Source organism: Ochotona curzoniae, unplaced genomic scaffold (assembly GCF_017591425.1).
Source record: "Ochotona curzoniae isolate NIBS_2020 unplaced genomic scaffold, NIBS_Ocur_1.0 contig_2404, whole genome shotgun sequence".
Classification (NCBI taxonomy): Eukaryota; Metazoa; Chordata; class Mammalia; order Lagomorpha; family Ochotonidae; genus Ochotona; species Ochotona curzoniae.
The window spans coordinates 3,124,678-3,151,982 of NW_024465451.1; the positions used below are offsets into that span (position 1 = coordinate 3,124,678).

General features: G+C 52.5%; 1 protein-coding gene across 1 annotated transcript in view; it reads right to left on the reverse strand.

Moving 5' to 3' along the window:
• SYNC (syncoilin, intermediate filament protein) overlaps window positions 1–24,891 on the reverse strand; it is a 28,248-nt gene extending 3,357 nt beyond the window's left edge. The window contains 3 exon segments of the mRNA XM_040974146.1: window positions 13,745–14,731; window positions 14,783–14,961; window positions 24,804–24,891. Coding sequence (XP_040830080.1) covers window positions 13,745–14,731; window positions 14,783–14,961; window positions 24,804–24,891 — 1,254 coding nt within the window.
• Window positions 24,892–27,305: the final 2,414 nt, after the last annotated feature.

Sequence of the window (27,305 nt, forward strand, 5' to 3'; positions counted from 1 at the left end):
CATTGAACACAATATTGACTGAAGGGCCCAGCACAGCATCCTAGTGGCTAAAGTTCTCACCTAGTACACACCAGGATTCCATATGGGTGCTAGCTCTAATCCTGACAGCCCCATTTCCCATCCAACTCCCTGCTTGTGGCCTGGGAAAGCAGTTGAGGATGGCCCAAAGCCTTGGGAACCTGCACCATGTGGAAGACCCCGAAGAGACTCTGGGCTCCTGGCTTTGGATTCGCTCAACTCCAGCTGTTGCAGCCACTTGGGAAGTGAACCATCAGATGGAAGATCTTCCTGTTAGTCTCTCCTCTGTATTTCTGACTTTCCAATAAAAAAATAAATCTTGGTTTTATATATATAATATATACTGGAATTCTGGAAGGACAGTTAATGAACTATATTCAGAAAATACCTGGGTGGTTTATAGGAAAACGAATTTCCCATGTCCTAATACCTCTGCTTCGTCCATACTTGGTGCAGATAGATGCTTTATTCGTCAGGGCAGTCACTGTCCTAATGGTTAGTTTCCCACCGCGTTTACTCATTACCCAGAAACCCCAGACATGTTCAGCAGCTGCAAGTTGGAAGATGGGATGCTCTGCACAGCAGGCCCTTTGAGCTGGTAAATAATGGTTCAAAACTAGCTAGCATACATCCTCTAAATTGTTCTTATCTAAGGCTAATGCCTGAGGAATGAGGTAAGACTCAAGTCAGCCTCTGGCTTAGTTGCCAGGAGTGGGGAGGGATGCGTGAGGTGGGGTGGGGAGTACATTTAGAGGGGCGATGACTTCACTTCAGATTTTGGATGCCAAGAAGAATCCATCCAGTCCGGGTACATGCTATTATTAGAAGCATCTAAATGTGTTCTCTGAGTCATTCTTGGTCTTGTACCTGGAGCACATTAATCTGCAAGGTTTAATAACTGGTTGACTCTCAACTTTAATCAATGTTGTCTAAAGGTGTCTTTTTTTTTTTTAACTAGTGCCCAGCCATGTGTTGATACCATAATCACATCTGAAGGTAAACAGGTGCTCCCTGTTGTCCCACTTTGCCAAACTCCACTAGCTACACATCTGCGGAAGCAGCCTGCGGCCCCTGAAAGGACAGCCCAGCCTCACTGCAGTGGAGAGACAGCAAGGACACAGCTAGGTTAGGCATGAAAAACTTCAGTTAACTCAAAATCTCCAAAGCTTTCCTCCTCTTTGAGTTGGACCACTTCCCACAACTTCAATCTCCCTACCTGGTCTTACATTTTCTGACAGCGTTGCACTGTCCACTGTGGAAACCGCTGGGCACCTGGCTAGTCCAGGGCTGTCATGACCATGATGTGGCACGTTCACCATCAGCGCTGCTTGGGGTGCCTGCATCTTAAATGTCAGCATTCCAGTCTGCCACCCAGGTGGGAAAACAGAATGGAGTTCTGGTCCTGGTTTTGGCAAGACACAGCCCTGGCTGTTTTTTTTCTTTTAAGATTTATTTTTAGGGCCTGCCACTGTGGCCTAGTGGCTAAAGTCCTCGCCTTGAACACACTGGGATCCCATATGGGCGCCGGTTCTAATCCCGGAAGCTCCACTTCCCATCCAGCTCCCTGCTTGTGGCCTGGGAAAGCAGTCGAGGATGGCCCAAAGCCTTGGGATCTTGCACCTATGTAGGAGAACCAGAAGTTCCTGGCTCCTGGCTTCAGACTAACCCAGCTCCTATCATTGGGGTCATTTGGGGAATGAACCAGCAGATGGAAAATCTCTATCTCCCTCTCTCTAACTCTGCCTTTGTTTCCTTGTTTGTTATGAGAAGATCTCTTAGTCTTCCCTTCTCTAACTACCATTCAAATAAAAAATAGAAAAATATTTTAAAAGAGAGCAGCCTGAAGCTGTGGCAGCAGCATCCCGTATGGGCACTGGTTCAAGTCCTGGCTGCTCCAGTTTCAATCTAGCTCCCTGCAAATGTGCTGGGACAGCAGTGGAAGATGGCTCAAGCGTTTGGCCCTTGGAGATGGAGAAGTTCCTGACTGCTCTCTTTGGACACTCCCAAATCCAGGCAATGTGGCCATTTGGGGGATGAACCCTCTCTCTGGAATGGTTCAAATAAATAAAATCTTAAAAAGAAAAAAGAATGGAGCCTGGCCTAAGGACAAAAGGAGCATTGCAGGCAAGTCCTCAGGAATTCGGCAAGCACCGTTTAGGGAGCCATTTCAGACAGAAGAAGGGGGTCCTTCAGCCCTTGGCTCCCAGGGTGTGGGGATAGGAGGAGACCACCTGACTTGGGTGTCACAAAATCATCAGCTCTGAACTATGCCCAGCACTGTGATGGAAATCACTGGGGCAAAGAGTTCCACAACTCTGGTCCCAAATCAGAAAACTAACCCAGAAACGCCCTATTTATGGCATTACCATCCTCCTCGGGCTTGCCTCTCCTGCCCACTAACCCACTTCAGTTTCCTAATTCGTCTCATTTGCCCCTGGGCCTGTGGTCCTTTTTCATACCTGCCACCAGTGCATTCTAAAAGTAGACAGCCAATCACATCACTCCCCCTGGTGAAATTCCTTCCCTGAGGCTAAAGGACTACTGAATCAAGTCCAAACTCAGCATGGGTTGGGAATGAGCCTTCAGTGTGATTCACCTCCAACCTACTTTTACAGTTCAATGTAATGTTTAAAAACATATTGTCTCACTTATTTTCATTTACTTGAAAGGCACAATGAAGCACAGAATTTCCAGTCTGTAACTTTGCAGCAGCCAGTCTGGGCCAAGGCAAGGTAAGGAGCCCGGGACTCCGTCTGCATCTCCCATGTGAGTACCAGGTACCCAGCAGAACAGCTGAGTCTCATATTAGCACATTGATCTGGGATGCATGAATCCCAGGCAGCAGCTTTTTATCTGCAGCCAAGATACCAACTGTATTTCTGATAATGTTGTGTTAAAATGCAAGGGTACTTCAAAATATTCATGGAAATTGATTTAGATCATGTATCATTTTCGCACAGCATGCATTTTTCAAGAACATCTTGAAGAACACCTCCTATGTATGGATTTTCTTTCATTTTTTTTAAAGATTTATTTATTCTTATTGGAAAGTCAAATATACAGAGAGGAGGAGAGACAGAGAGGAAGATCTTCTGTCCAAGGATTCACTCCCCAAGTGACCACAACAGCCAGTGCTGTGCCGATCTGAAGCCAGGATCCAGGAATTTCCGCCAGGTCTCCCACACAGGTGCAGGGTCCCAAGGCTTTGGGCTGTCCTTGACTGCTTTCCCAGGCCACAAGCAGGGAGCTGGATGGGAAGTGGGGCCGCCGAGATTAGAACTAGTGCCCATATGTGATCCTGGCGCGTTCAAGGTAAGGACTTTAGCCGCTAGGCCACTGCGCCAGGCCCATGTATGGATTTTCAAACAGTTTTGAACCAGGACCATTTGGCATAGTGGGTTAAAAAAAAATGCTGCCTGTAACTCCCAGCATCCCATATGGGCCCTGGTTCATGTCCTGACTTTTCCACTTCCAATTCAGTCCCGTACTAGTGTACCTGGGAAGGCAGCAAAAGATGGCCCAAGTGCTTGGGGTCCTGCATCCATTCGGGCAACCCAGAAGCTCCAGGCTTCAGCCAGCGCTGCGCTACCCATTGGGGCCACGTGGAGAGTGAACCAGCAGATAGAAGATCTCTTTCTCTCTCACTCTAACCCTTGTTTCCTTCTTTCCTATTGTTTTTTTTTTCTTTCAAATAAGTTAAAAAGATTTTGGCACCCAAATCAATGTTGTAATCCCATTTCCCACAAGCTGTCAGAAGTACTCTCATTTTTTTGTTGGCCAACACTGATGTAGACTTGACACACAGGAAGGTAGACAGTCACCTCTGTGTGTACAAGGGCCCAAGGACAAACACGGAAAGTCTGTGTGGCTGAAAGAAGAAAGCAACGTAGAAGCAGGCACTGGGAGCAGCCAGTTGTTGGCATGGCACAAGTCGTGTCCTCCCCTGAGCACACCACAGGGAGAGCTGCCCGGCGGGGGGGGCCCCCGTGAACTAAGTTGCCCATGAACACAGCAATGCCCCAAGAGAAGTGGGAAGAGAATGCCCCAGCAGAACGCCAGTCTGAATGCAGCCTGCGCCCTCTGTGCGAGACCCCCACCTCGGCGGGTCGGGGGGCGTGATCTGCAGGAAGTCTCGGTGACACTGCCAAGTGCGGCCTCCCATCTGGGGCTCTTACAAGAAGACAGGGCGACAGGGACCGAGCGCAGCCACCTGCAGGGCCAGCAGCCTGCCCATAATACCGAAGTCAAATTCCACCTCTTTTTCCATTGCTAGTGTTCTTGGATTTACCACGTGGCTAGAAATAATCTTGTTTTCCCAAAACTCCCCCCTCACCCGCACTTCTTAAATCACACATTACTTTCTACCCTGAGTCACAGTTGCTAACGTAAGGTTTACTTGAGAATTAGCTGTGAAGGACACTGTTTATGTTAAATAAGTAACGGCCCTTTCATAAGATTGTGGGCCAATCAAACACACACACACACACACACACGCATAAAAGCATGAGGGGCCAGTGTTGTGCTGTAGCAGGTAGGTAGAGCTCCTGCTTGCCATGCTGGCATCCTATATGGGCACTTGTACCAGTCCCGGCTGCTGCACTGCCAACCCAGCTCCCTAATATGCCTGAGAGAATAGCACAAGATGCCCCAAGTGTTTGGGCCCTGCATTCATGTGGGAGACCTACATGAAGTTCCAGCTTCTATCTGGTCCAGCCCCTCACACTCTGTGGCATCCGGGGAATCAGCCAGCAGGTGCAAGGTCTCTGTGTGTCTGTCTCGATGTCTCTCCCGCTCCTTTTTTTTTTTTAAGATTAAAAAAAAATTTACATTTATTTTATTTTTATGACAAAGTCAGATATACAGAGAGGAGAAGAGACAGAGAGGAAGATCTTCCATCTGATGATTCACTCCCCATGTGACCACAACGGCTGGTGCTGTGCTGATCCAAAGCCAGGAGCCAGGAACCTCTTCCAGGTCTCCCACACGAGTGCAGGGTCCCAAAGCATTGGGCCATCCTTGACTGCTTTCCCAGGCCACAGGCAGGGAGCTGGATGGGAAGTGGAGCTTCCAGGATTAGAACCGGCGCCAATATGGGATCCCGGCACATTCAAGACAAGGACTTTAGCTGCTAGGCCACAGGGCTGGGCCCAGATTTATTATTATATTTTTTTTATTGGAAAGTCAGATTTACAGAGAGAACGAGAGACAGAGAAGAAAGAGCTTCGTTCCTCAGGCCTCAAAAGGGAGCTGGAAGGAAGTGGAGCAGCCAGGATATGAACAGCCCATATGGAATCTTGGCACATGCAAGGCAGACTTAAGCCACTAGGCTACTGCACCAGACCCACTAACTCTGTCTTTCAGATAGATAAAATAAATGTCTTAAAGAAGAAGAAGAAGAATAGGAATATAAGAGGGTGGGTAAGAGTGGCATACACAGTTTGAAGATGTTCAGTATCAACCAAACCCTCAGGCTTTCCTAACAATGAGATTGAAAAATCTGAAGTGATGGCCATGCAGTCACTTTCAACAAGAACATGTTCTCATAAGAGTGAGGGTTCACACTGAGTGTGATAGCCTAGTGGCTAAAGTCCTCGCCTTGCACACACTGGGATCCTATATGGGCACTAGTTCTAATCCCAGTATCCTCACTCCCCATACAGCTCCCTGCTTGCGGCCTGGGAAAGTAGTTGAGGATGGTCCAAAGCCTTGGGACCCTGCACCAGAAGAGGAAGTTCCTGGCTCCTGGCTTCAGATCAGTGTAGCACTTGGTGTTGGGGTCACTTGGGGAGTGAATCAATGGGTAGAAGATCTTCCTCTCTGTATATCTGACTTTCCAATAAAAGAAATAAATAAATCTCAAAAAAAAAAAAACAACCTGAGGATTCAGGGGTCCAGTGCAGTAGCCTAGTGGTTATATAATTGCCTTGCATCCTCTGGGATCCCATATGGGCACCAGTTCATGTCCAAGGTGCTCTACTTCTCATCCAGCTTCTTGCTTGTGGCTTGAGAAAGCAGTAGAGGATGGCCCAAAACTTGGGACCCTGAGCCTGCATGGGAGACCTGGAAGAGGCTTCTGACTCCTGGATTCAGATTAGCTCAGCTCCAGCCATTGCAGCCTTTTGGGGAGTGAATCAAAGGATGGAAGATCCTTCTATCTGTATATTTGCCTTTCCAATAAAGAAATAAAATAACTAGTGCTGTGGCATAGTGGATTAAGTCTATGACTATGGTACTGGCACCCCATATTGGCACCGATTTGAGTTGTGGCTGATCCACCTCCAACTCAGCTCCCTATTTTTGGCCTGGGAAAGCATCAGAGGGTGGGCTTAAGAGTTTGGCCCCTGGGCCTGGTTCGATGGCCTAGAGGTTAATGTCTTTGCCGTGAACGCAGCAGGATCCCATATGCACACTGGTTCATGTCCCAGCAGCCCCGCTTCCCATCCAGCTCCCTGCTTGTGGCCTGGGAAAGCAACCAAGGACGGCCCAAAGCCTTGGGCTCCCGCACCTGTGTGGGAGACCTGGAGGAGATTCCAGATTCCTGGCTTTGGATCAGTTAGCTTTGGCCGTTGCGGCTGCCTGGGAAGTAAACCATTGAGGATCTTTCTCTCTCTCTCTCCTTTTCTTGTATATCTGACTTTCCAATAAAAATAAATAAATCTTAAAAACCTACATGGAGTTCCGTGTCTTGGCTTTGAACCAGCTCTTGCCATTGGGGTTATTTGGGAAGTGAACCAGCAGATGGAAGATCTGTTGGGTGCAGTGGATGTGGGGGACACGAAGGTGTGAAGAGTATTGTTGCATTGCAGGCAGGGCCACAAGGAACTTCCCACTGAATGCAGCTCCGCCTTCTTTTGCATGGACACTGGACCACCCTGCGGAAGAACTCTAATCCATCCAGGCATTGTTTGCTACTGTGAGGCTGGCCTTTTGCTCAGTGTGAGCTTGGAGGTTAATGTCGGTGACAGCGTCTTGCAAAAGGGCCTTCTACTGTCTTGGCTGTCCCCATTGACCTTATGCTAATCAAGGGAGCTATATTTAGGCTTTCATTCTTTCCTCATTCTTTAAGTTCTCCTTTTCTTTGTGATACAAGATTAAGTTGTAGAATAAGAATTGTAGCAGGAACTTCTATTGTTTCTAGGTAAAACAAATGGCAGAATTATCCTTAGAAATACCCACTTGACCATGAGCCAGAGTCTGAGCCAGAGTTGGACTGATTTTGTATAAATCAAGGGGACAGCTTTCCCACATTGTGCATTATGATCATGAAACCCTAGCGGTCCTTCTTTCTTTCCACTTTGCGCCTCATCCACGCATCCTTCCCAAGTTCTGAACTCAGCTGGAGCTGGACTCCAGCAAAGATCTGTGTCTCCTAATCTCTGTAAATCTGCCTTTGAAAAAAAAAATAAAATAGGGCTCAGTGCTGTGGCTGCTGTGGCTGCTGTGGCTCAGTGGCTAAAATCCTCACCTTGCAGCCACCAGAATCCCACATGTGCTCTGGTTCCTGTCCCAGCAGCCCCACTTCCCATCCAGCTCCCTGCTTGTGGCCTGGGAAAGCAGTTGAGGACGGCCTAAGGCCTTGACACCCTGCACCTGTGTGGGAGACCCCGAAGAAGCTCCTAGCTCTTAGCTTAGCTTTAGATTGGCTCAACTCTGGCCATAATGGCCACTTGGGGAATGAGCCAGAGGATGGAAGATATTTCTCCCTGTCTCTCCTTCTCTCTAAATCCACCTTTCCAATAAAAATGAATAAATCTCAAATAAAAAATAAATAAATCTTAAAATACTAAAAGGACTGCATTGCGAGCTGCAGGGCTGAGCTGCCAGTTGCACAGTCACCCCCAGTCACAGTGCCTGGGAGCCAGTCCTGCTCCACTTCAACATTCTTCCTAGTGATCCCCCCACCCCCAGAGCAGCGGTTGACAGCCCGAATGCTTGGGTCTCTGCCACCACGTGAGATGATTGGAATTCCTGTCTGCTGGCTTCAGCTTAGTCCAGGCCCAGCTGTTGTGGGCTTTGGGGAGTCAATGGAAGCTCTCTCTCTCTCTCATTCTGTGTCACTCTGCCTTAGATACAAAAAAAAAAAAAAAAGATTTAGAAGTTTAAAAGGCAGAGTGATAGGTGCCCACAACTCCATCCAGGTCTCCCATGAACATGGGAGGAGCCCAAGTACTTGGGCCATTTTCTGCCGCCCCCCGCCCTCCCCCCTCCCTCCGCCGGTAGCAGGAAGCTGGGCTGGAAACAAAGCAGTTACGACTCAAACCAGAGGCTTGTAGCGCTACTGCCACGCCGAGAGGGAGTCCTAGGCCTGCCTGGACTCAAAAGGCTTCTCCCTTCCTGGTGAGTGGGCTGGGAGGGGAATCTCTTGGGAACAAGGCAGGCCTAGCCACATGGTGGTGGGGAGTGCGACCTTGGGGCCTGGGTGGAGAGGACTTCCAGCAGCTTGGTGGCTGCTAGGAGCACCCAAGCCAGGTCGGACTCAATGCTTGGGTCCCTGCCTGTAGCCACCACTGCCATGTGGTGAGCAAGTCCTGGGCAGCTTGTCGCCATTTGGTGCCAAGCTCCATCTTCTGGCCACCCAATAGAGAGCTCTGGAGCCTAGGGGGGTGGAATTGCTGCCAAGATAAATCCATAAATGAGGCAACTGTGTGTGTTGGTGAGGAATCAATCCTGAGGGACGCCCAATGACAGGGTAACTTTTCCTTGAAGATAAGCGAGGTTACTGAGACCTGGTGGTTTGGAGGGGAGAGATCAGAAGATCTGATGGGTCAGACTGATACACCAGCCCATTTGTGAGTCCTGTGTAGGACATGTAACCACCAAACAATGCTGACCACCACATGCCAGTCCATGCAAAAGCTATGGCTGGGGGCCTGTCTGGCAGGGCTGGATCCTAGTATCTGACAGAATGTCAGATCAGGGGACAGATCACATTAGGCAGGGCCATCTGGGGGTAGATTCTGTGGTAGATGTGAGGACCCAACCTTGTGAAAATACAAGTCCCTCTGGTTAGCTCAAGTGTTGGGGTAGTGATGGGCTGAGCTAAGTGTGATCATGGAACCTGCCATCAGACATGGGTAAAGGGAACAACAATAGTCTGGGCAGGTCCAGGCTGCAGCACCCGCATGTGCATCCTTTTAGGATATGGGGCAGGCCAGGCCACAACGTTCATCAGCTCATACAAGGCAAAGATGGAAGGGCAGGCTAAGCCGGGCACTGGCCTAACACCTGCTGGCATCTATGAGATCTGGGTCTCATAGGATAGAGTGGGGGAACTTGGAAAACTCCCCTAATGGGTCATAACTCTCACTGATGATCACATGGTCCAGGCTGGGGGGCAAGCTGGGCAAAGTAGTTCCAACTGTTGGCTAAGGTGTTGGTTGATTATGGAAGGGGGTGGACCGGACAGGGCCGAGCAAACCTTAGGGTCAAGCGAGAACAGAAATCAGGCTGGAGCACAGATCATGCCAAGCTAGGCTCTTATACTGACTGGTTTGTATGAGCCAGGGATGCCAGGCTACAGCATCTAAGACAAAGGCCAAGACAGATGAGGGTCTATTCCAAGCTGAGTCAGAGCAACCACTGGCACATGCATTATCTATGTCTGGGAATAGGCCTGGTTGGGGATCTAAGGGGACACCCTGGCTGGGTTGGGGTTCCCACCAATGGGTGAGTGTGGGGGCTGGAGTGGGGGTTGCTATCTGGTCTGGATATGGCTGAAGTGTCCCTTGGCACAAGTGTGGACAGGTTGAGCACACCGAGTTGGGCTAGACTCCAGCACCAACTAGTGCTCTGGAGGACCAGGGTAAGTGTAGGAAAGGCTAGGCTAGGTCTCTGCCCCTACTGAGCCATGTGTGAGCTGTGTCTGGGTGTGGACCAGCCTTGGCTGGGCTGAAACATCCAACAGAAAGAACCGAAATGGGCTGAAGGTCAGTCAGGAAAGGCCACTGTTCTTGCTAGGACAGAAGGTGGAGTAAGTAGGGCTGGCCCATGCACCCACATGAGATCTGACATTGAAAAAGAATCTGATGGAGGAGCTGAGGAAACTCCTCTGTTGGGACACAGTCCCTGAAGGTGAGCACAAGAACCAAGAAAGGGAGCAGCTCAGACCAGGCCAGGGAATGGTAGTCACTGGCATACATTTGGCATAGGTCGGGGGCAGACCAGACTGAACCAGTTCACATCACCTGCTGGAGAATCCGAGCACCAGAATAGAGTGTGGGTCAGGTCGGGTTTGGCCATAACATATACCAGTACACATAAGGGCTGGGACTGGGTACCAGCTGAATCGGGCTAGGCTGGGTTCCCTCACCAGCATGAGCTGAAATTAGGGGTGGGTTGTGCCAGACCAGGCTACAGCACCCACTGGCAAATGCCGAGGAAAGGCAGGCCATGACAGACTGGGCTGCAGCACGCATGAGAGAACTGGGGGGCAGGGGGCAAAGCTGGTAAGGGGAATGTGGAGGGCTCCCCTGCTGGACTACTGGAGAGCATTAGATGTGATACAGACAGAACATACTGGGCAGGGCTACAACACCTATTGGCCTCATGTGAGCTAGATCAGAGAAAAGCCAGGCTGGGCTGACTGTCCCTATTGGTGCAAACATAAATCAGAGAGGGTGAGGGATGGTTGGGTTTTGCCGCAGCATCAGCTGGCAGAGGCTGGCACCGGGGGCTAATTTTGTCAAGTTAAACTGCAGAACTGCCTAGAAAGTACATGGTCCAGGAGTGGAAGTGGGCCCAGGAGGGAGATAGTGGGCTCCTCCCTCTTGGGTTACCACTTACACTGGAGAGCACGAAAACTAGGACAGGAGCAGACGTGGCTAGACAGAACAGCACCCAGAAGCATGTGTGCGGCCTGGATAATGGGGCTGGTTGAGTTGAACTAGGCTTCAATACCCATTGACGTGTAGGAGAGCTGAATGGGATGTGGGACAGACTGGACCAGTCTGCTGCACACACTGGCAAGCACAGGAACCAGGGGCAGGGGGAGGGCCTGGTGGGAGTTACTGCAGGTCACTCCTACTAGGCTGCAGCTCCCACTGGTTTATGTGAGGGCTGAGCGTGAAGTGGGCAGGATCAGGCTGGACTGCAATATCCATTGGTTTATGTGGAAGACAGGGCTGGAAAGAGAACTGACCCAGCAATTGCAACTACCAGCATGTGCGTAAGTTGATTGCGACGACAGACTGTGTTGGACCTTGTACTGGCACGCACATACAAGAATCAGGTCTGGGATCACCTCAGAAGAAGTTTCTTTGGGGATCCCTCCAATTGAGCTGCTGATCTCAGAACCCCAATCATGAAGAGAAGTGCAGGTTCTATGGTCTGACCATGGAGTGCATGTGTCAAAGCTGAGCCTCCTCAGAGTCTCAGATGGAGCAGTGGACAGCATATCCAGGTGCACATGGAGGATATGGCAGTCCACTGGAACCTGCAGAGGATGCCTGGTACCACAACAGAGAACAGAGGACAGAACAAATTGATCAACTACCCCAGTCAAGAGATCTTGTGGGCTGGGAAAGCAGTTGAGGGTGGCCCAAAGGTCTTTGGACTCTGTACCCACGTGGAAAACCTGGAAGAAGCTGTTGGCACTGGCTTCAGATCAGCTCATTTCCGGCTGTTGCAGTCACTTGGGGAGTGAACCAGTGGATGGAAGATCTTTCTTTGTCTCTCCTCTCTGTAGAACTGAGAATTTATTTTTTCCAATAAAAAAATAAATAAATCTTTTTAAAAATCTTCAAAAAAACCTAACTTAGGGCTGGCATTGTGATGTAAAGGCAGTTTCTCCCGTGAGTGCAGGCTCATATCTCAACGCTCCAGTTGTCATCCAGCTGTCCTGCTTTGTAATGCATCTGGGAAAGCAGCAGAGGACCACCCAAATCCTTGGGCCCTGCGCCCATGTGGGAGACCTGGAGGAAGCTCCTGACTTTGGCTTCAGCCTGCCCAGCCCCAGCTGTTGGGACCATCTGGGGAGTGAGCCAGCAGATGAAAGATCTAGCATTCTCTCTCTCTCTCTCTCTCAAATAAATCAATACATCTTAAAAGAGAAAAGAACAGAAGGCATGAATTTTTTAAGTTTCTCCACAAGGAACACAAGTCTCAAAAGAGAAATACTGCTGGAAAGGGCCTGGGCCCTGGGTGCGGGAGAACAATGCGCGGCCCACTTCTGGGAGCTCCTGTCTGGGTCAGACGTCATTGTTTATTCACTTAGTATTTATATCCTACTGTGTTCTGAAAAGGGATTAGAACCGGCTCACACTTAATTACCAGTAACTTGAATACGAAGGAGATGGTGAGGAATGCACAAAAAAGGAAAGTGAAGAAGAGGTTGATAGATTTCAGCCAGGCTCAAGTCTGGGAACCTTTAAGATGGAGATGGGCTAGGAGGGTGCTGAGAGGGACTGGGAAGGTGGGGGATGGGGCTGGCGTCCTGCCAGCCAGCCCCGCCTCTCCAACTGCCCCAGTGTGAGTCACCACTCAGGCAGACACGGTGCCAAGAAAGAAGGTTGGAGGACCTGGGGCCGCAAAAAGCTCCCCGCCTCCTGAGCCTCAGAGGTGTACCTGCTTTAAAAAAAAAAAAAAAAAAGACTGGAAGGATTAATAGGATTAATATGAAGATCAAATGAGATCACTCGTATCCAAATATTGATATTGTGCAAAAGTAAAGGTTATGGATGGATCACTTCCGGCCCCTGCCACAGGCCTGAATGAGTGAAGCAAGGGAAAAAGGGAAGACAGGAGAGCAGAGGATGGGTGGTGGCGTGCCACAGAGGAAGCTAACATGGGTATCCCATATCAAGCATCCGTTTGCATGCCAGCCGCTCCACTTGCAGCTCCCTGCCAAGGACCTGGAAACAAGAGGCAGTGGCAGTCAACTTGGGGACTGAACCTCTGGATGGAAGATGTCTCTCTCTCTTTCCCTCTCTCCCAAACCTGTCACTCTGCCTTTCCAATAATTAAATACTTTATTTATAAAATATTTTAGTTTTTTTAAAAGATGTTCTTATTTTTAATGGAAAGTCAGATATACAGAGAGGAGGAGAGACAGGAAGAATGATCTTCCATCCACTGGTTCATTCCCCAAGCAGCTGCAATGGCCAGAGCTGAGCTGATCCAAATCCAGGAGTTTCTTCTGAGTCTCTCATACGAATGCAGGGTCCCAAGGCTTTGGGCCGTCCTCGACTGCCTTCCCAGGCCACAGGCAGGGAGCTGGATGGGAAGTGGAGTAGCTGAGAGAACTGGCGCCCATATGGGATCCCAGTGCGTGCTAGCTCCGGGCCCCCAAATATTTTACTTCTATTTATTTATTGGAAAGTGAGACCAAGAGAGGGAGAAAAGGAGAGAGAGAGAGAGAGAGATTCCATGCCCTGGGTGACTCCCCAAATGGCAACAGCCAGCATTGGGTCAGGCCAAAGCCAGGAGCTTCATCTAGACCTCCCACGTGGGTGCAAGAGCGCAAGGAATTTGGCCATCCTTTGCTGCTTTCCCAGGAATATTAGCAGGGTGAAAAGCGAAGCAGCTGGGACTCCAAGTGGTGCTCACATGAGATGCCAGAGTTGCAGACAGCAGATTAGCACATTGAGCCCCAATAAATCAGCTTTAAAATAAAACAAGTGCAGAGCGCAGCGCACACAGTGCTTCCGACCCAGGGCAGAAACCTGATGCATCCGTCCTCCCCCACTATGAGAACTCAGCCCCGCATGGCCCCGCACAGCCCCGCACCTACCCTGTACTGCTGCACCTCCTCGTCTCGCTTCTGCCTCGCCAGCATGATCTGGTCCTCCAGGCTCCTGTTCTGCAGGTGCAGCTGCCGGGCCTCGGCCTGCAGGGGCCGCAGAGCCTCCTTCATCTCCTGGATTTCAGCCTGCGTTTGCCGTAGCGCCTTGGCCCCGGCTTCTTTCCTCTCCAGCAGCCGCAGCAGCTGTGGTTCGTACTCGTCCTCCAGGCCCTGGCGGCTCTCCGCCATCAGACTTTCAAACCGCGCAGAGAGCCGCCGGCTCTCCTGGAGGAAGTGCCCGTCGCTCTGGCTCGGGGGCGCTTCGAGCTGTTGCTGCAATTCCTCCTTCTGCTTTCGGTGGGTGTCCCGGAGCTGTGCCAGCTCCTCCGAGAGCTGGGCCGCCCGCGTAGTCAGCACCTGCTGACAGTCGGCAAAATGCGCCACGTCTTGCTGGCGGCATTCCAGCTGGTACTGATAGGCAACGCACTCCTTAGTCACCTTGAACAGCTTCTGCTTGACCAGCCGCACCTCCTCCCGGAGCCCGTCCCGCTGCAGCTCGGCCTGCGCGTGCAGCTTGTAGGCGGCTAAAATGTCCCCGTGCACCTGCTGCACCTCACGCAGGGCTGGTTCCCGGAGCAGCACCAGCTCGTGGATGAGCTGGTCCCTCTCCTCTTCCAGCTGGGCCACGGCCTGCACACACTCCTGGAAGCGCTGCTCCAACACCTCCAGCTCCTCCGCGCCCAGGTTCTGCGCCCCGCTGGGCTGCTGCGCGGCTGCCTCGCTCTGCTCGGAATTGGGCTCTCCCTCCACGGTGACCTCTGCTTCTGCCTCTGCTTCCTCGACAGCCTGAGATGGCCTCTCTCCGGACTCCATTGGCACCTCGGGCACCTCGGGCACCTCCGGCTCCTCCGGCTCCTCCGGCTCCTCCGGCTCCTCCGGCACCTCCGGCTCCTCCGGCACCTCCGGCAGCTGCACTTCATCGTTGGGCCTCAGAGTCTCCTCAGGCAGCGCGGTCTCTGCGCCCTCACGCTCTTCCCCATTTGGTGCCTCCTCAATGAACAGGGGTGCGGTTGGCCTCTCAGTGTCTTCCCCAAGGAGGGGTTCATCCCAGTCAACCGAGTCCCCCAGGTAGAGACTGTCTTCTAGGTTCACGGAACCTAGGTTCAGGGAGAGAGAAGCTTCTGGGTTCGAGGCCTCTATCTTGTTGAGGGATCCGGGAGTCTCCCCTGCTCCTGTTGTCCTACAAGAGAGAAGATTCCAAGTGAAAAGGGCAACCACCGGCTGGCACTGGTTATGGCAGCCAGAGGCCTGGCGCAAACCCAAGAGTGCACCCCGACATGCTGACAGCATCCCCATGGGTCACTGGCCTGCCTTCCAGGACAGGAACCTCCCCCACCACGCACACACTGGCAGTCGTGCCCCTGTGTGCCAGGTCCTGATAAGATTCTGCCGCTGAAGTAAAGCCTTCCTTGCAATGACCACCTGCTGGGCTCCGTGCTCCCTTCTAGACGCCCCCAGTCCTGACAGCATCACCAGGGAGCCAACCTCCAGGTACCAAGCTTATCCTCCAGGTGCTCCACACACGACACACTGTCCAATGCCTCCAGAAGTCTCCAGGTCATCACTGTCTCTTGGTGATGAGCAGTGAAAAGTGGTACCTTGGCAAAAACCTGGGGTGCTGTTTTCCACTGAGGCGCCCAGGGCTCCCCTGCAGGCTGCCTGGGAGTCCCATTGACTTTATTCTTATGAAAAAGAGAGAGAGAGGGAGAGACAGAGACATTTTCATCCTGGGTCCACTCCCTAAATGGCTGCAACAGCCAGGGCTGGGCCAAGCCAAGGTCACAAGCCAGGAACTCCATTCCAGTCTTCATGTAGGTGGCAGGGGACCAAGCACTTGAGCCTTCACGTGCTGCTGACTACCAGGTGAATTAACAAAAAAAACACCCTGGATTAGAAATAGAGGAAGAACTTCATCCCAGACACTCTGATATTGGATGCGGACACTACAATTGTGCCACAACACCGACCCCTCCCAACCCCATCTTATTCTTGACAAGTGCTAATTTTAGCTAAAATTCTTCAGGCCTTTTCACATCAAGTGCTGTTAAACCACATCTCTCACTCCTATGAAATGTTCTCTTGTTGGAAGCCAATGTGGGCCCGGCATGGTAGCCTAGTGGCTAAAGTCCTTGCCTTGCATGCACTGGGATCCCATTTGAGTGCCGATTCTAATCCTGGCAGCTCCGCTTCCCATCCAGCTCCCTGCTTGTGGCCCGGGAAAGCAGTCAAGGACGGCCCAAAGCCTTGGGACCCTGGACCCATGTGGGAGACCTGGAAGAGATTCCTGGCTCCTGGCTTCAGATCAACACAGAACCAGCCATTGCGTTCACTTGGGGAGTGAATCATCAGATGAAAGATCTTCTTCTCTGTCTCTCCTCTTCTCTGTATATCTGACTTTCCAATAAAAATAAATAAATATTTTAAAAATGTATGTATTTAAAACAATCTGTGCATTTATTGATTTGAAAGACAAAGTGAAAGACACAGTAGGAGAGAGCTTGCCTCTGCTGGTTCGTTCCCTAAATGGTCCCAACTTCTGAGCCGGGTCGGGCGGAAGCCAGTAGCTAGAAGTTCCCATGTGAGTGGCAGGGCCCTGTGCACTTGGGCTGTCTTCTGCAGTTTTAGCAGGCACACAGCAGGAAGCAGAGCAGCGGAGACTCAGGCTGGTGCTCCGACAAGGGAGGCCTGTGTCCTAAGTGATGGCTCAGCTCACTCCACACAATGCCAGCCCTGAATCGCATCTATGAAGGGCTCACCTTGTGCCAGACCCTATGGTAAATGCTTTACTAAGCCAATCCAAAGCCAGGAGCCAGGAGCTTCTTCTGGGTCCCCACAAGCGTGCAGGGTCCCAAGGTTTTGGGCTTTCTTTTTTTTTTTCTTAGATTTATTTTATTTTTATTGGAAAGGTGGATATACAGAGAGGAGAGACAGAGAGGAAGATCTTCCGTCCGATGATTCACTCCCCAAGTGAGCGCAGCGGCCGATACTATGCCGATCCGAAGCCAGGAGCCTCTTCCGGGTCTCCCACACGGGTGCAGGGTCCCAAAGCTTTGGGCTGTCCTCGACTGCTTTCCCAGGCCACAGGCAGGGAGCTGGAAGGGAAGTGGGGCTGCCGGGATTAGAACCGGCGCCCATATGGGATCCCGGGCGTGCAAGGTGAGGACCTTAACCACTGCGCCATCGCGCCAGGCCCGGAACACTATTGACTTCTCGTGTCAGCAAGCAGCCTATGATTGCATCTCATGATGACCTCGAAACCAATCCTGGGGGCCACTGGCACTTGCAAAACCCAGAATGGGTGTGGAACAGGCCAGATTAGGCTGCAGCACCTGCCAGGTTACATGAGAGCCGGATCTGAGGGTGGGCAAGTTTGGTTAGGCTGTACCACCCACTGGCGAGAGTCAGAATGGGTGCAGGCCAGTTAGACTAGCCTCAGTACCCTCTGGTAAGTGCCACGCCTGGGGGCCGGCTCTGTCAGACTGGGCTGCAGTACCTCTCAGTGCTCATAATACCCAGGGCTGGGAGAGAATTTCAGAATCCCCTGCTAGGAAGCTGCTTCTACTAGTGAGCAGGAGAGCTGAGACTAAGGGTGGTTTGGTCTGGGCAGGGCTACAGAACCCATCAGGTGGCATCTGGGCTGGTTTGGGGCAGGTTAGGCTGGGCTAGGCTGCTGCAACAGCTGGCAAGTGCTGGGACTAGACGTGAGCCATGGCAGGTGCAAGATTTGGGACTGGGAACAAGCCTGGTAAGGGAACTGTAGGCACTGCCCTATTCCTGCTGGTGAGCATGAGAACCAGGTCTGGGGGCAGGCCAGGTTGGACAGGACAGCAGTACCCATTGGCATATTGGAGGGCCAGGACTTGGGGTGGGTTGGGTTGAGCTAAGATGCAGCACCCATCAGTTCGTGTAAGAGATGGGCTGGAGCAGAGCTGACCAGGCAGCTGCATCCACCAGTATGTGTATTGGCTGGTGTAGATGTCAGATTGAACCTGACACTGCACTAGTTGGCTGGCACACATGGGTAAAGTCTGAGGTCACTCCAGGTGAGGTTTTCTAGGGGACTCTTCAACTAGATCACCGGACTCAAACCCTGGCCACAGGGAAAATCACAATATACGTGGTCCAACCTTGGATGGCATGGGCCTCCTGAGTTACTGATGCCTGTGAGGGGGACAGCATACCCAGATGCACACAGGAGACATGCCAATTAACTCATCTACACCTGCAGGGGATGTCAAGGAAAGCAAAACAGGTTGGATCACTCTCCTGGTCAAGCTTTGCCACATGTTCCTCGTGGGGCTGGAGATGCACTGAGATGGACTTGGCCAGCCAATAGACCTTGGAGAGATTTCCTCAACCCTGGTGCAATGAAGCCAACAACATCTCAGAACTATCAAAATCACTCCAGTAACACCCTTGGAACATTCTTCCCCATATCGGGGTCTCTAGGGTGTCATCATATGACTGTCCCCCATCCCCGGGGTGCTGATGTAGTTTGACAGCAAGGAAGAACCCCTTTTCCTTACCGAATCATTTGACCTACCCATTTTATTCCATCCTTTGATCCTTCCCACCCTAACAGAGGCCTAGCCCACATGGGTGTGCAGCCTTCTCAACAATGTAAAAAATATTAAAAGGAAAGTTAAAAATTAAAAACAGAGTCCGGGGCCCGGCGGTGTGGCCTAAGCAGCTAAAGTCCTCACCTTGAACACGCCAGGATCCCATATGGGAGCTGGTTCTAGTCCAGGCAGCTCCACTTCCCATCCAGCTCCTGCTTATGGCCTGGGAAAGCAGTCGAGGACAGACCAAAGCCTTGGGACCCTGCACCCATGTGGGAGACCTAGAAGAAGTTCCTGGCTCCTGACTCTGGATCGGCTAGTACCGGCGATCATGGTCACTTGGGGAGTGAATCATCAGATGGAAGATCTTCCTCTCTGTCTCTCCTCCTCTCTGTATATCTGACTCTCCAATAAAAATAAATAAATCTTAAAAAAAAAAAAAAACAAACCAGAGTCCAGCACAATAGCCTAGTGGCTAAAGTCCTCACCTTGACTTGAACATGCCAGGATCCCATATGGGCTCCAGTTCTAATCCCGGCAGCCCCACTTCCCATCCAGCTCCCTGATTGTGGCCCGGGAAAGCAGTCAAGGATGGTTCACAGCCTTGGGACCCTGCACCTGTATGAGAGACCCAAGAGAAGCTCTCGGCTCCTGGCTTCAGTTCAGCTTAGCTCCGGCTGTTGCGGTCACTTGGGGCGTGAACCATCAGACGAAAGATCTTCCTCTCTGTCTCTCCTTCTCTCTGTATATCTGACTTTCCAATAGGAAAAAGTTAAGGGTCAGAAATCTCGGAGGAATAAATGAAATGAGACAGCCGGGTAACCAGGTTTAGCCAGCTTAGAGTCCTGAGCCGGAAGCCACACCTCCTGATTGGAATTCTACCTGCCTAATCTATCAGTTAAATGACCCCTACCCCAGGAAGTTCTTCCCTGGGGGCAGTACTGTTTAATAGCTCCCCTTCCCAGGCACAGGCAGAAAAAATTTTCCCATGGGCCCAGCACGGTGGCGCAAGTGGTTAAGGTCCTCGCCTTGCACGCCCGTGATCCCATATAGGCGCCGGTTCTATCCCGGCAGCCCCACTTCCCTTCCAGCTCCCTGCCTGTGGCCCGGAAAGGCAGTCGGCCCAAAGCTTTGGGACCCTGCACCCGCGTGGGAGACCCGGAAGAGGCTCCTGGCTTCGGATCGGCATAGTATCGGCCCGTTGCGCTCACTTGGGGAGTGAATCATCGGACGGAAGATCTTCCCCTCTCTCTCTCCTCTCTGTATATCCGCCTTTCCAATAAAAAATAATAAAAATAAATCTTTAAAAAAAAAATTCTCCCGCCTTTCCCTTCCTGCCCACTCCATCCTACATATGGCCCGGGTGTGTCTGTGCTGTACTCACCTTTCAAATAAACTATAAATAACAATCAAAAAGGAATTAAGTTGCTCAAGGTATTCAGACATTCAGGGTGCATCACTTATAAAAGAGACTAAACATGAGTGTAGCAGGGTCTTCGTTTACTTTAAGGATTTATTTTTTATTGGAAAGAGAGGGAAGGCAGAGTGAGGGAGAGAGAGGGAGAGAATCTTGCTTCTGCAGGTTCACTCTCCAGATAGCCACAGCAGCCGGGGTAGACCAGGCTGAAGCCAGGAGCCACGAACACCTTCTGGGTTTCTCATGTGGGCTCAGAGGTCCAAGCACTCAGGCCACATTCCTCTGTTTTTTCTTTTCTTTTTATTTATTTATTTTTATTGGAAAGTCAGATATACAGAGAGGAGGAGAGACAGAAAGATCTTCTATCTGCTGATTCACTCCCCAAGTGACCATGATGGCCAGAGCTGAACTGATCTGAAGCCAGGAGCAAGAAGTTTCTTCCAGGTCTCCCACGTGGTACAAGGTCCCAAAGCTTTGAGTTGTCCTCAACTGCTTTGGGATATGAAAAAGCACCCATATGGGATCCTGGCATATGCAAGGCTAGGACTTTAGCCACTAGGCTACCATGTCAGACCCTCCTCTGCTTTTTCTTAGGCCCTTAGCAGAGACCTGAATTAGAAATGGAGCAGGCTGGGTCTGGTGTGATGGCTCAATGACTAAATCCTCACCTTGGGCCTGGCGGCGAGGCCTAGCAGCTAAAGTTCTCGCCTTGAACATCCCGGGATCCCATATGGGCGCTGGTTCTAATCCCGGCAGCTCCACTTCCCATCCAGCTCCCTGCTTATGGCCTGGGAAAGCAGTTGAGAATGGCCCAAAGCCTTGGGAGCCTGCACCCATGGGATACCTGGAAGAAGTTCCTGGCTCCTGGCTTCGGATCGGCATAGCATCGGCCGTTGTGCTCACTTGGGGAGTGAATCATCAGACGGAGGGTCTTCCTCTCTGTCTCTCCTCCTCTCTGTATATCTGACTTTCCAAGAAATAAATATATCTTAAAAAAAAAAAAAATCCTCACCTTGCAAGTGCCAGGATCCTCAATGTGCACCTGTTCCTGTTCCCAACGTTTGCCTTCCCATCTAGCTCTCTGCTTGTGGCCTAGGAAAGCAACAGAGGATGGACCAAGGCCTTGGGCCCCTGCACCTGGGTGGGAGACCTGGAAAAATCTATTGGTTTTGGATTGACTCAGCTCTGGCCACTGTGGCCATCTGGGGAGGGAAACTGTAGATGGAAGATCTTTGTCTCCCCTTTCCATAAATCTGATCTGCCTTTCCAATAAAAATGCACTTTTTAAAAGAAAGAAAAAAGAAGGAAGAATGAAGGAAGGAAGGAAGGAAGAAGGGGCAAGGAGGAAGGAAGGGAGGGAACAATCAGGATTTGGACTGGCGCCCCAATGGGATGGCAGTGCGGCATACAGAGACTTAACCAAGCATGGTGCCAGCCTCTAGCATGGTTTTCAAGAAACATTTTCATCCTTCCGGTATCCGTGTGGCACTGGCTCCTGTGTGGGTGCCAGAAGCTACAGGTGCTTCCATCCTTACTGAATTATACGTTCCACACTTTGGCCCAGACCTGCCCATTAAGGGCATTTGACAAGTGAACCAACAGACTAGAACATTCTCTATCTTCTCAGCTTTTCCAATTGAAGAGAGTGTTAGGGGCCAGTGCAGTGGCGTAGCCAGCTGAGCCTCTGCCTACAGTGCCAACATCTCATGTGGGTGCTGGTTCAAGTCCTGACTTCTGACCCAACTTCCTGCTGATGTGTCTGAGATAGCAACAGAAGATTACCCAAGTACTCGAGTTCCTGCTACCTATGTGGGACACCCTGAGAAAGCTCGCGGCTCCTGGCTTCAGACCAGCACAGCTCTGGCCCTTGTAGCTATTTGGAGAGTAAACCACCAGATGGACGACCACTCTGCCTCTCCTTTTCTGTAAATTTTGCCTTTTAAATAAAAATAAATATTAAAGACAAACAAAAGGGGGTCATCACCACGAGCTCCAGGGCTGCCAGGCTCTGTTCTCTCTGCCGCCCCAGCCGCTGCCAGGATCTGCAATCTGCAGCTCGAGGAAACAAGCGCCAAGCTCCCCAGATGAGGCCAGAAAGCCCTCAGCGGCTCCTCCCCTCTCCTATAGCGCCAACGCACTGAGAACAGAACTGCTCTCAAAACGCCTCCAGGCTCCATGCCGGCCTTCTCCAGGGCACTGCCAGGGCCCTCGTCCAAGCCATCAGCTCTCCCTGGCACTCTCGTACCAGCCCACGAATGAGACACTTTGTTTCTTTTCCTGGTCCATTTCTCTCTGCAGTGCCCCCAGTGGCTTGTTGCGGCATAAAGCAAATCATGGGGTTCCACTTGCCGCCTCCCTCGGATGTGTGACTCCAGCCCATTTTCCCTAACCTCAGCCTGTGTGTTACTCCTGGAGCCCACCCAAGGCTTGCTACCGCAGTACACCTGCTAGCTTCTTCTTTTAAGATTCAGTTCAACTTACTTGAAATTCAGAGTTACAAGGTATGGGAGGAGACATAGAGAGATCTCCATTCACTGGTTGAGTCCCCAAATGGCTGCAATGGCCATAGATGGCCAGGAGCTGCCAAAGCTGGGAGCCAGGAGCTTTTTCCAGGTCTTCCATCATGTGGGTGCAGCATCCTAAGGCCTTGGGCCATCCTCTGAGGTTTTCCCAGGCCATTAACAGGGAGTTGAATGGGAAGTGGAGCACCTGGAACATGAACCAGAGCTCACATGGGATGTAGAGCCACAGAGGGTTAGCTTGCCATGGCACTGTGGCAGACTCATCTGCTCGCATTTTACACCTGCAACTCTTGAGTTCTGTGTCTCAATGCTCCAGCCACTGGAGCACCACTTGGCTGGAAAACAGCCCTGCGCTGGCCAAGAAGGTGAAGCTCCCTGCATCAGACCCTCACCCCACACCCCACACTCCCTGGGGTCCTGTTCCAGCCCAGGCCCCCACCTGGGCACTGCTCCAAGCACTTCACAGGATTCTCACTTAGAAAAGACTCCTCTCCCTCTTTCTCTGGCGTTCTTCATTTAATTGAAACGTAGAGTGACAGAAATTGGGAGAAACAGAAACTTCATCCTCTGGTTCACTTCCCCAAATGACCAACATCAGCAGGTCAAAGCCAGGAATTCCACCTGGACCTCCTACATGGAGAGATCCAACAGACGGGCCCCTCTTTTGCTGCCTTCTCAGGTACATTAGCAGGGAAAGCAACAGGAGCTGAGCCAAGTGTTTGGGCACCTGTCATACATGTGGGAGACCCGGATACAATTCTAGGTTCCTCACAGAGGACATGACGGCCAGCTCATCTACGCCAGCAAAGGACGTCAAGTTTCTCATCAGAGGACGGACAGTAGAACAGGTTGGATCGTTATCCTGGCCAAGCTTTGCAATGTGGACGCACTGGATGGACGTTGTCAGCCAACACACCTTGGAAAGATTTTCTCAACCCTCAAGCAAAGAAACCAACAACATCTCAGAATTGCAAAAGCCATTCAAATAACACCCTCGGAACACTCCCCGTTCTCGGGGTCTCTAGGGCGTCATCACATGACTGTCCCCCATCCCCAGGTGCTGATGTAGTTTGACAGCAGTCCCCTCCTCTTCTCTCCCTTCTCCCCTTGTACCTCTCGCCCTGCAGATATAGAAGAAAAAGAGAGAGAGAGAGAAAAAAAAGGAAGCATTTGTCCCATCCACCTTCCTATATAACCTCAACCCTCCCCACTCTAATCAGTGGGCTGTTTGAGACTCCCTCTCAAGTATGTAAACAACATTTAAAAATAAATAAAATAAATCTATATTTTAGAAAAAGGAAAATACCAGGTTCCCACTTTCTTGCCATTGGGGCTGTTGGGGAATGAACCAGCAGGTGACAAAAAGCTTGCTCTCCCTCCCTCTCTCACTGCAACAAATAAATACATCCTTAAAAAAATATACACAGCTCAGCATGTCTGTTGACCCAGCAATGCCTACTATTCCTCCAGCCCTGCTCTGCAGTGTCTCCCAGGCCTCCTGTCTCCGGTCTCAGGGCACCCCAGGGTGGGGTTTACAGAAGGCAGGCAGATGCATGCCCGCTGCGCTGCAGGCTGAAAGTTGGCCCAAGGTTGAGTGGCCACACTGGGTGGAGGTGGAAAGCAGGGCGCTGACCATCCAGCTGCCCCTGTGTCAGCCACCTGGGGCGTCAGCTGGAGCTGCAGGCCACCCCCTCCTGACAGCTGCCTCTCCAGCCAGGACCAGGGAAGGCGGGACCTGTTTAGTTGGGGCTCCTGACCTCTGCCACTCTGTCCCTGTCCCCAGAGGACACCAGTGGCTCCCCAGCGCGGTCCATGAGGACCATGGCTGGGCTGTGTCTACTTATGTGTGTCCACGACTGCCCCTTCAGCTATCGGGGTGATTGTCGCGTACCCCTGTGTCCCCTTGTATCATAGTGACCTAGTGTCACTAGATCTTTGTACCTCCACCTCTGTTGGTATGCTAGGAGCTCTCAGCACCTCTGTCTGATCTGAAGACAAGGAAAAGCTCTCCCCCCAGTTCCTGGGCCACAGGTGCCTCCCTACTAAGCTGGGGAATGAAGCTGGTTTGGACAGCCGATCACCCTGCACTCCACTCCCAGGAGAGAGCCGGCTGTCTCAGCAGACACTTCATTTAAGGCCTTAAGGCAGGCAGGTGCCCAGCCTCACACCAAGTGGCTTCCACAGGGCGGATCCGGCAGCTGGTGACCTCAGCACCAGGCACCTTTGGCCAAGAAGGACGAAGGGAACCTGGTAGTTAGTGTCCATGGGCCTAGTGGCAGGGGAGGGACAGATGCCACAGGCCCTAAATGGTTAATTTTCACGCTCCCCGTTGGAGGGGGAGGGACGTAGACACCCCGCTGGGGGAGGGGGGCGGAGGTGCCGGGGACCCTTAGCAGCTCCCCGCGGCTCCGCCCCAGCCTTACCCAGGTTGGACCACCACCCCACCCACCGGCGAGCAGAGGGGGCGCCCGCGGCGAGGGGTGTGGATGCGCCCAGGACCCGCTCCCGACAGAGGGGACCCCTCTCTCCCACTGGACGGTCCTACCTCGCGGCCTGGGCGGCGCCCTCCCCGGTGCGCCCCGGCTCCGGGCTGGCCATGGCTGTGCGACCCCGGGGCTGCGCGGCCGCGTTATTAATAGCGGCCCGGTGGCGCTCGCCCGGCGCGCCCTCGTCCGCCGCACTGCCAGCTGCAGCCGACACCGGATCCCGCCGGCCCCGGGCCGGGCGCGCCCACTTGGCCAGGGCTCCTGGCCGCAGGGGAGTGTGGGGGTGAGGGGAAGGCGGCCCTAGGGGCGGGAAGAGGCTGCCCCTCCTCTCCTCTCCCCTCCTCACCCAGGAGGGATGGAGGATAGGGGGCGGTGAACCACATCTCGGAGACGCGCCCAGGCCGGAGATCTCCCGTACCTCGCTCCTCTCCCTTCCCTCGGGTCCGGGGACCCTTAGAGCATCTCCAGCCCTGGGGGACAGGACTTCAGGAAGGGGGTCTCCAGGGACCCGCCTTCCCGCAGGCGACTGGCTAGGTGGGCGCCCTCGGACCCCGGCCGGTGCAGGGGGGTTGGCGCACGGCCACACTGCCGACTCCCAGAAGAGCGCTGTGCCCGGCAGCTGTCGCGGAGGGGAGGGGCTGGACGCAGGCGGCCTTGGGAGGGCGGGGCTGGGGGGGAGGCATAGAGGCCACCCCTCGTGTCCCTGGAGACAAATCTGGGGTCCCCTGGTGGGGCGGGGTTCAGAAAAGATGATGAGAGGCCCACTGAGGGCGTTAGACATGTAAACTTGAGCCTTGCTTCCCGCTGTCTTCCCTGGGGACTCTCGTTGGGGGTCCACCTGTTACCCCTACCCTGCTGAGGTTCTCTCAGCTTCCAGACAGAACTCCATTCCCAGGTTCTTGGCCCGCCTTCTGCCAGATCAAATCAGTCTTCCCCTAACCTGATTTATTTTCTCCACTTGGTGCTGTGCGTCCAGGGTGGCCTTTTATTCTGTGTGGAAGAACGCTGCGACTGGATCCGACTGTTTGATCCAGGAGGCCTGGCAGGTGGGCTGGGAGCAGGGCTGTGGGATGTAGGTGGGCTTGTGTGATCCGGGTCCCAGGAACATGGTTTTGAGTCTGGTGGGTAGAGGGGGTTGTATGCCCATGTGAGACTCTGGCTGGCAGGGGATGGGCTGTGTGGCTGGGGGGGTCTCAGGGTGGCCCCTGTTGTGCGGTGGAAGCTGGGGACTACAGTGACTGGCCCACAGACCTGTGTGTGATGAGAGTGGGTACCCCACGGGCGGGGGTGGGATGGGGCGATGGGAGCTGCAGGGAACTGGGTGGTGCTCCCAAGCAGCTGTGTGTGGTGTCCTCTGCGTGTGGCTGGGGCCTGTGCCCGGTTTCATTCATCAGCCTGTGCGTGTGGCTATGTATTTTCAGCTCTCAGAAGGGAGTGGGAGACTAACACCCCCGGGACTCAGTACGCCCTTGTAAGGTAGGCACAAGAAAACCTCGGGTTTCTGAGGCTGTTGGTCATTTTCTGACTTAGCCCCCAAAATATTCTCCCTCCCCCTCACCCCAGAGGAGGTTGGCAGCGCCTCAGCTGCTGGTCCTCTGACAGCTGCTGCCAGTACAAGAAGCCCGGAGGGAGGGAGGGAGGGAGGAAGGGAGGGAGCAGGGCCCGCCTGCCTGCAGCACTGTTTGCTGTGGGTGCCAGGCAACGGGGCAGCAAGGACAGCACTGGGAAGGGTCAGCCTGACCGTGCCCCCCAGCACAGCCCCGGAGCTGACCCTGGGCAGTTCCCCAAGACCATGGGCAGCCCCAGCTCCTGACTGCTCCCTCCTAACCACCCCACCCCAGCAAGCTCTGACTCTGAGTTCTAGACCTCAGTTCCCAAGCCCAGATGCTCCTACGCCTCTAGGCTTCTGTTCCTGCTGTTGGCTGAGCCTGGATCACCCAGCTCAGCTCATCCTGTCCCTGCTTCTCTCCTTTTCCCTTCAGTTCTCAGCCAGCTTCATTGGCTCAGCAGGTCCCTGCCCCGGATGTCTGCTTTTCCTTTCTTGGATTTTTTTAATATTGATTTATTTTAATTTGAAAGGCAGAGTTTTAGATAGATAGATAGAGGCCTTCCATCCACTGGTTCATTTCCCCAGTGGAGCTAAGCTGGTCTGAAGCCAGGAGCCAGAAGCTTGTTCCAAGTCCCCCATGCGGGTGCAATGGCCCAAGCACTTGGGTCATGATCTGCTGCTTTTCCAGGCAATTAGCAGGGAACTGGATTGGAAACAGAGCAACATATGGGTATGAACCCATATGGATCCTAGCACCACAGGCCAAGGCTTAGCCTGCTATGCTATGATGCCAAGCCCCACCTTTTTTAAAGAAGTATTTATTTATTCAAAAGACAGAGTGCCTGAGGTCCAGCATCATAGTGCAGCAGTTTAAGCCACTGTCTATGATGCTAGCATCCCCTGTAAGCACAGATTTGAGTCCCAGATGCTCCACTGCAGATCCAGCCCCCTGTGAGAGTGCCTGGAAGGCAGCAGAA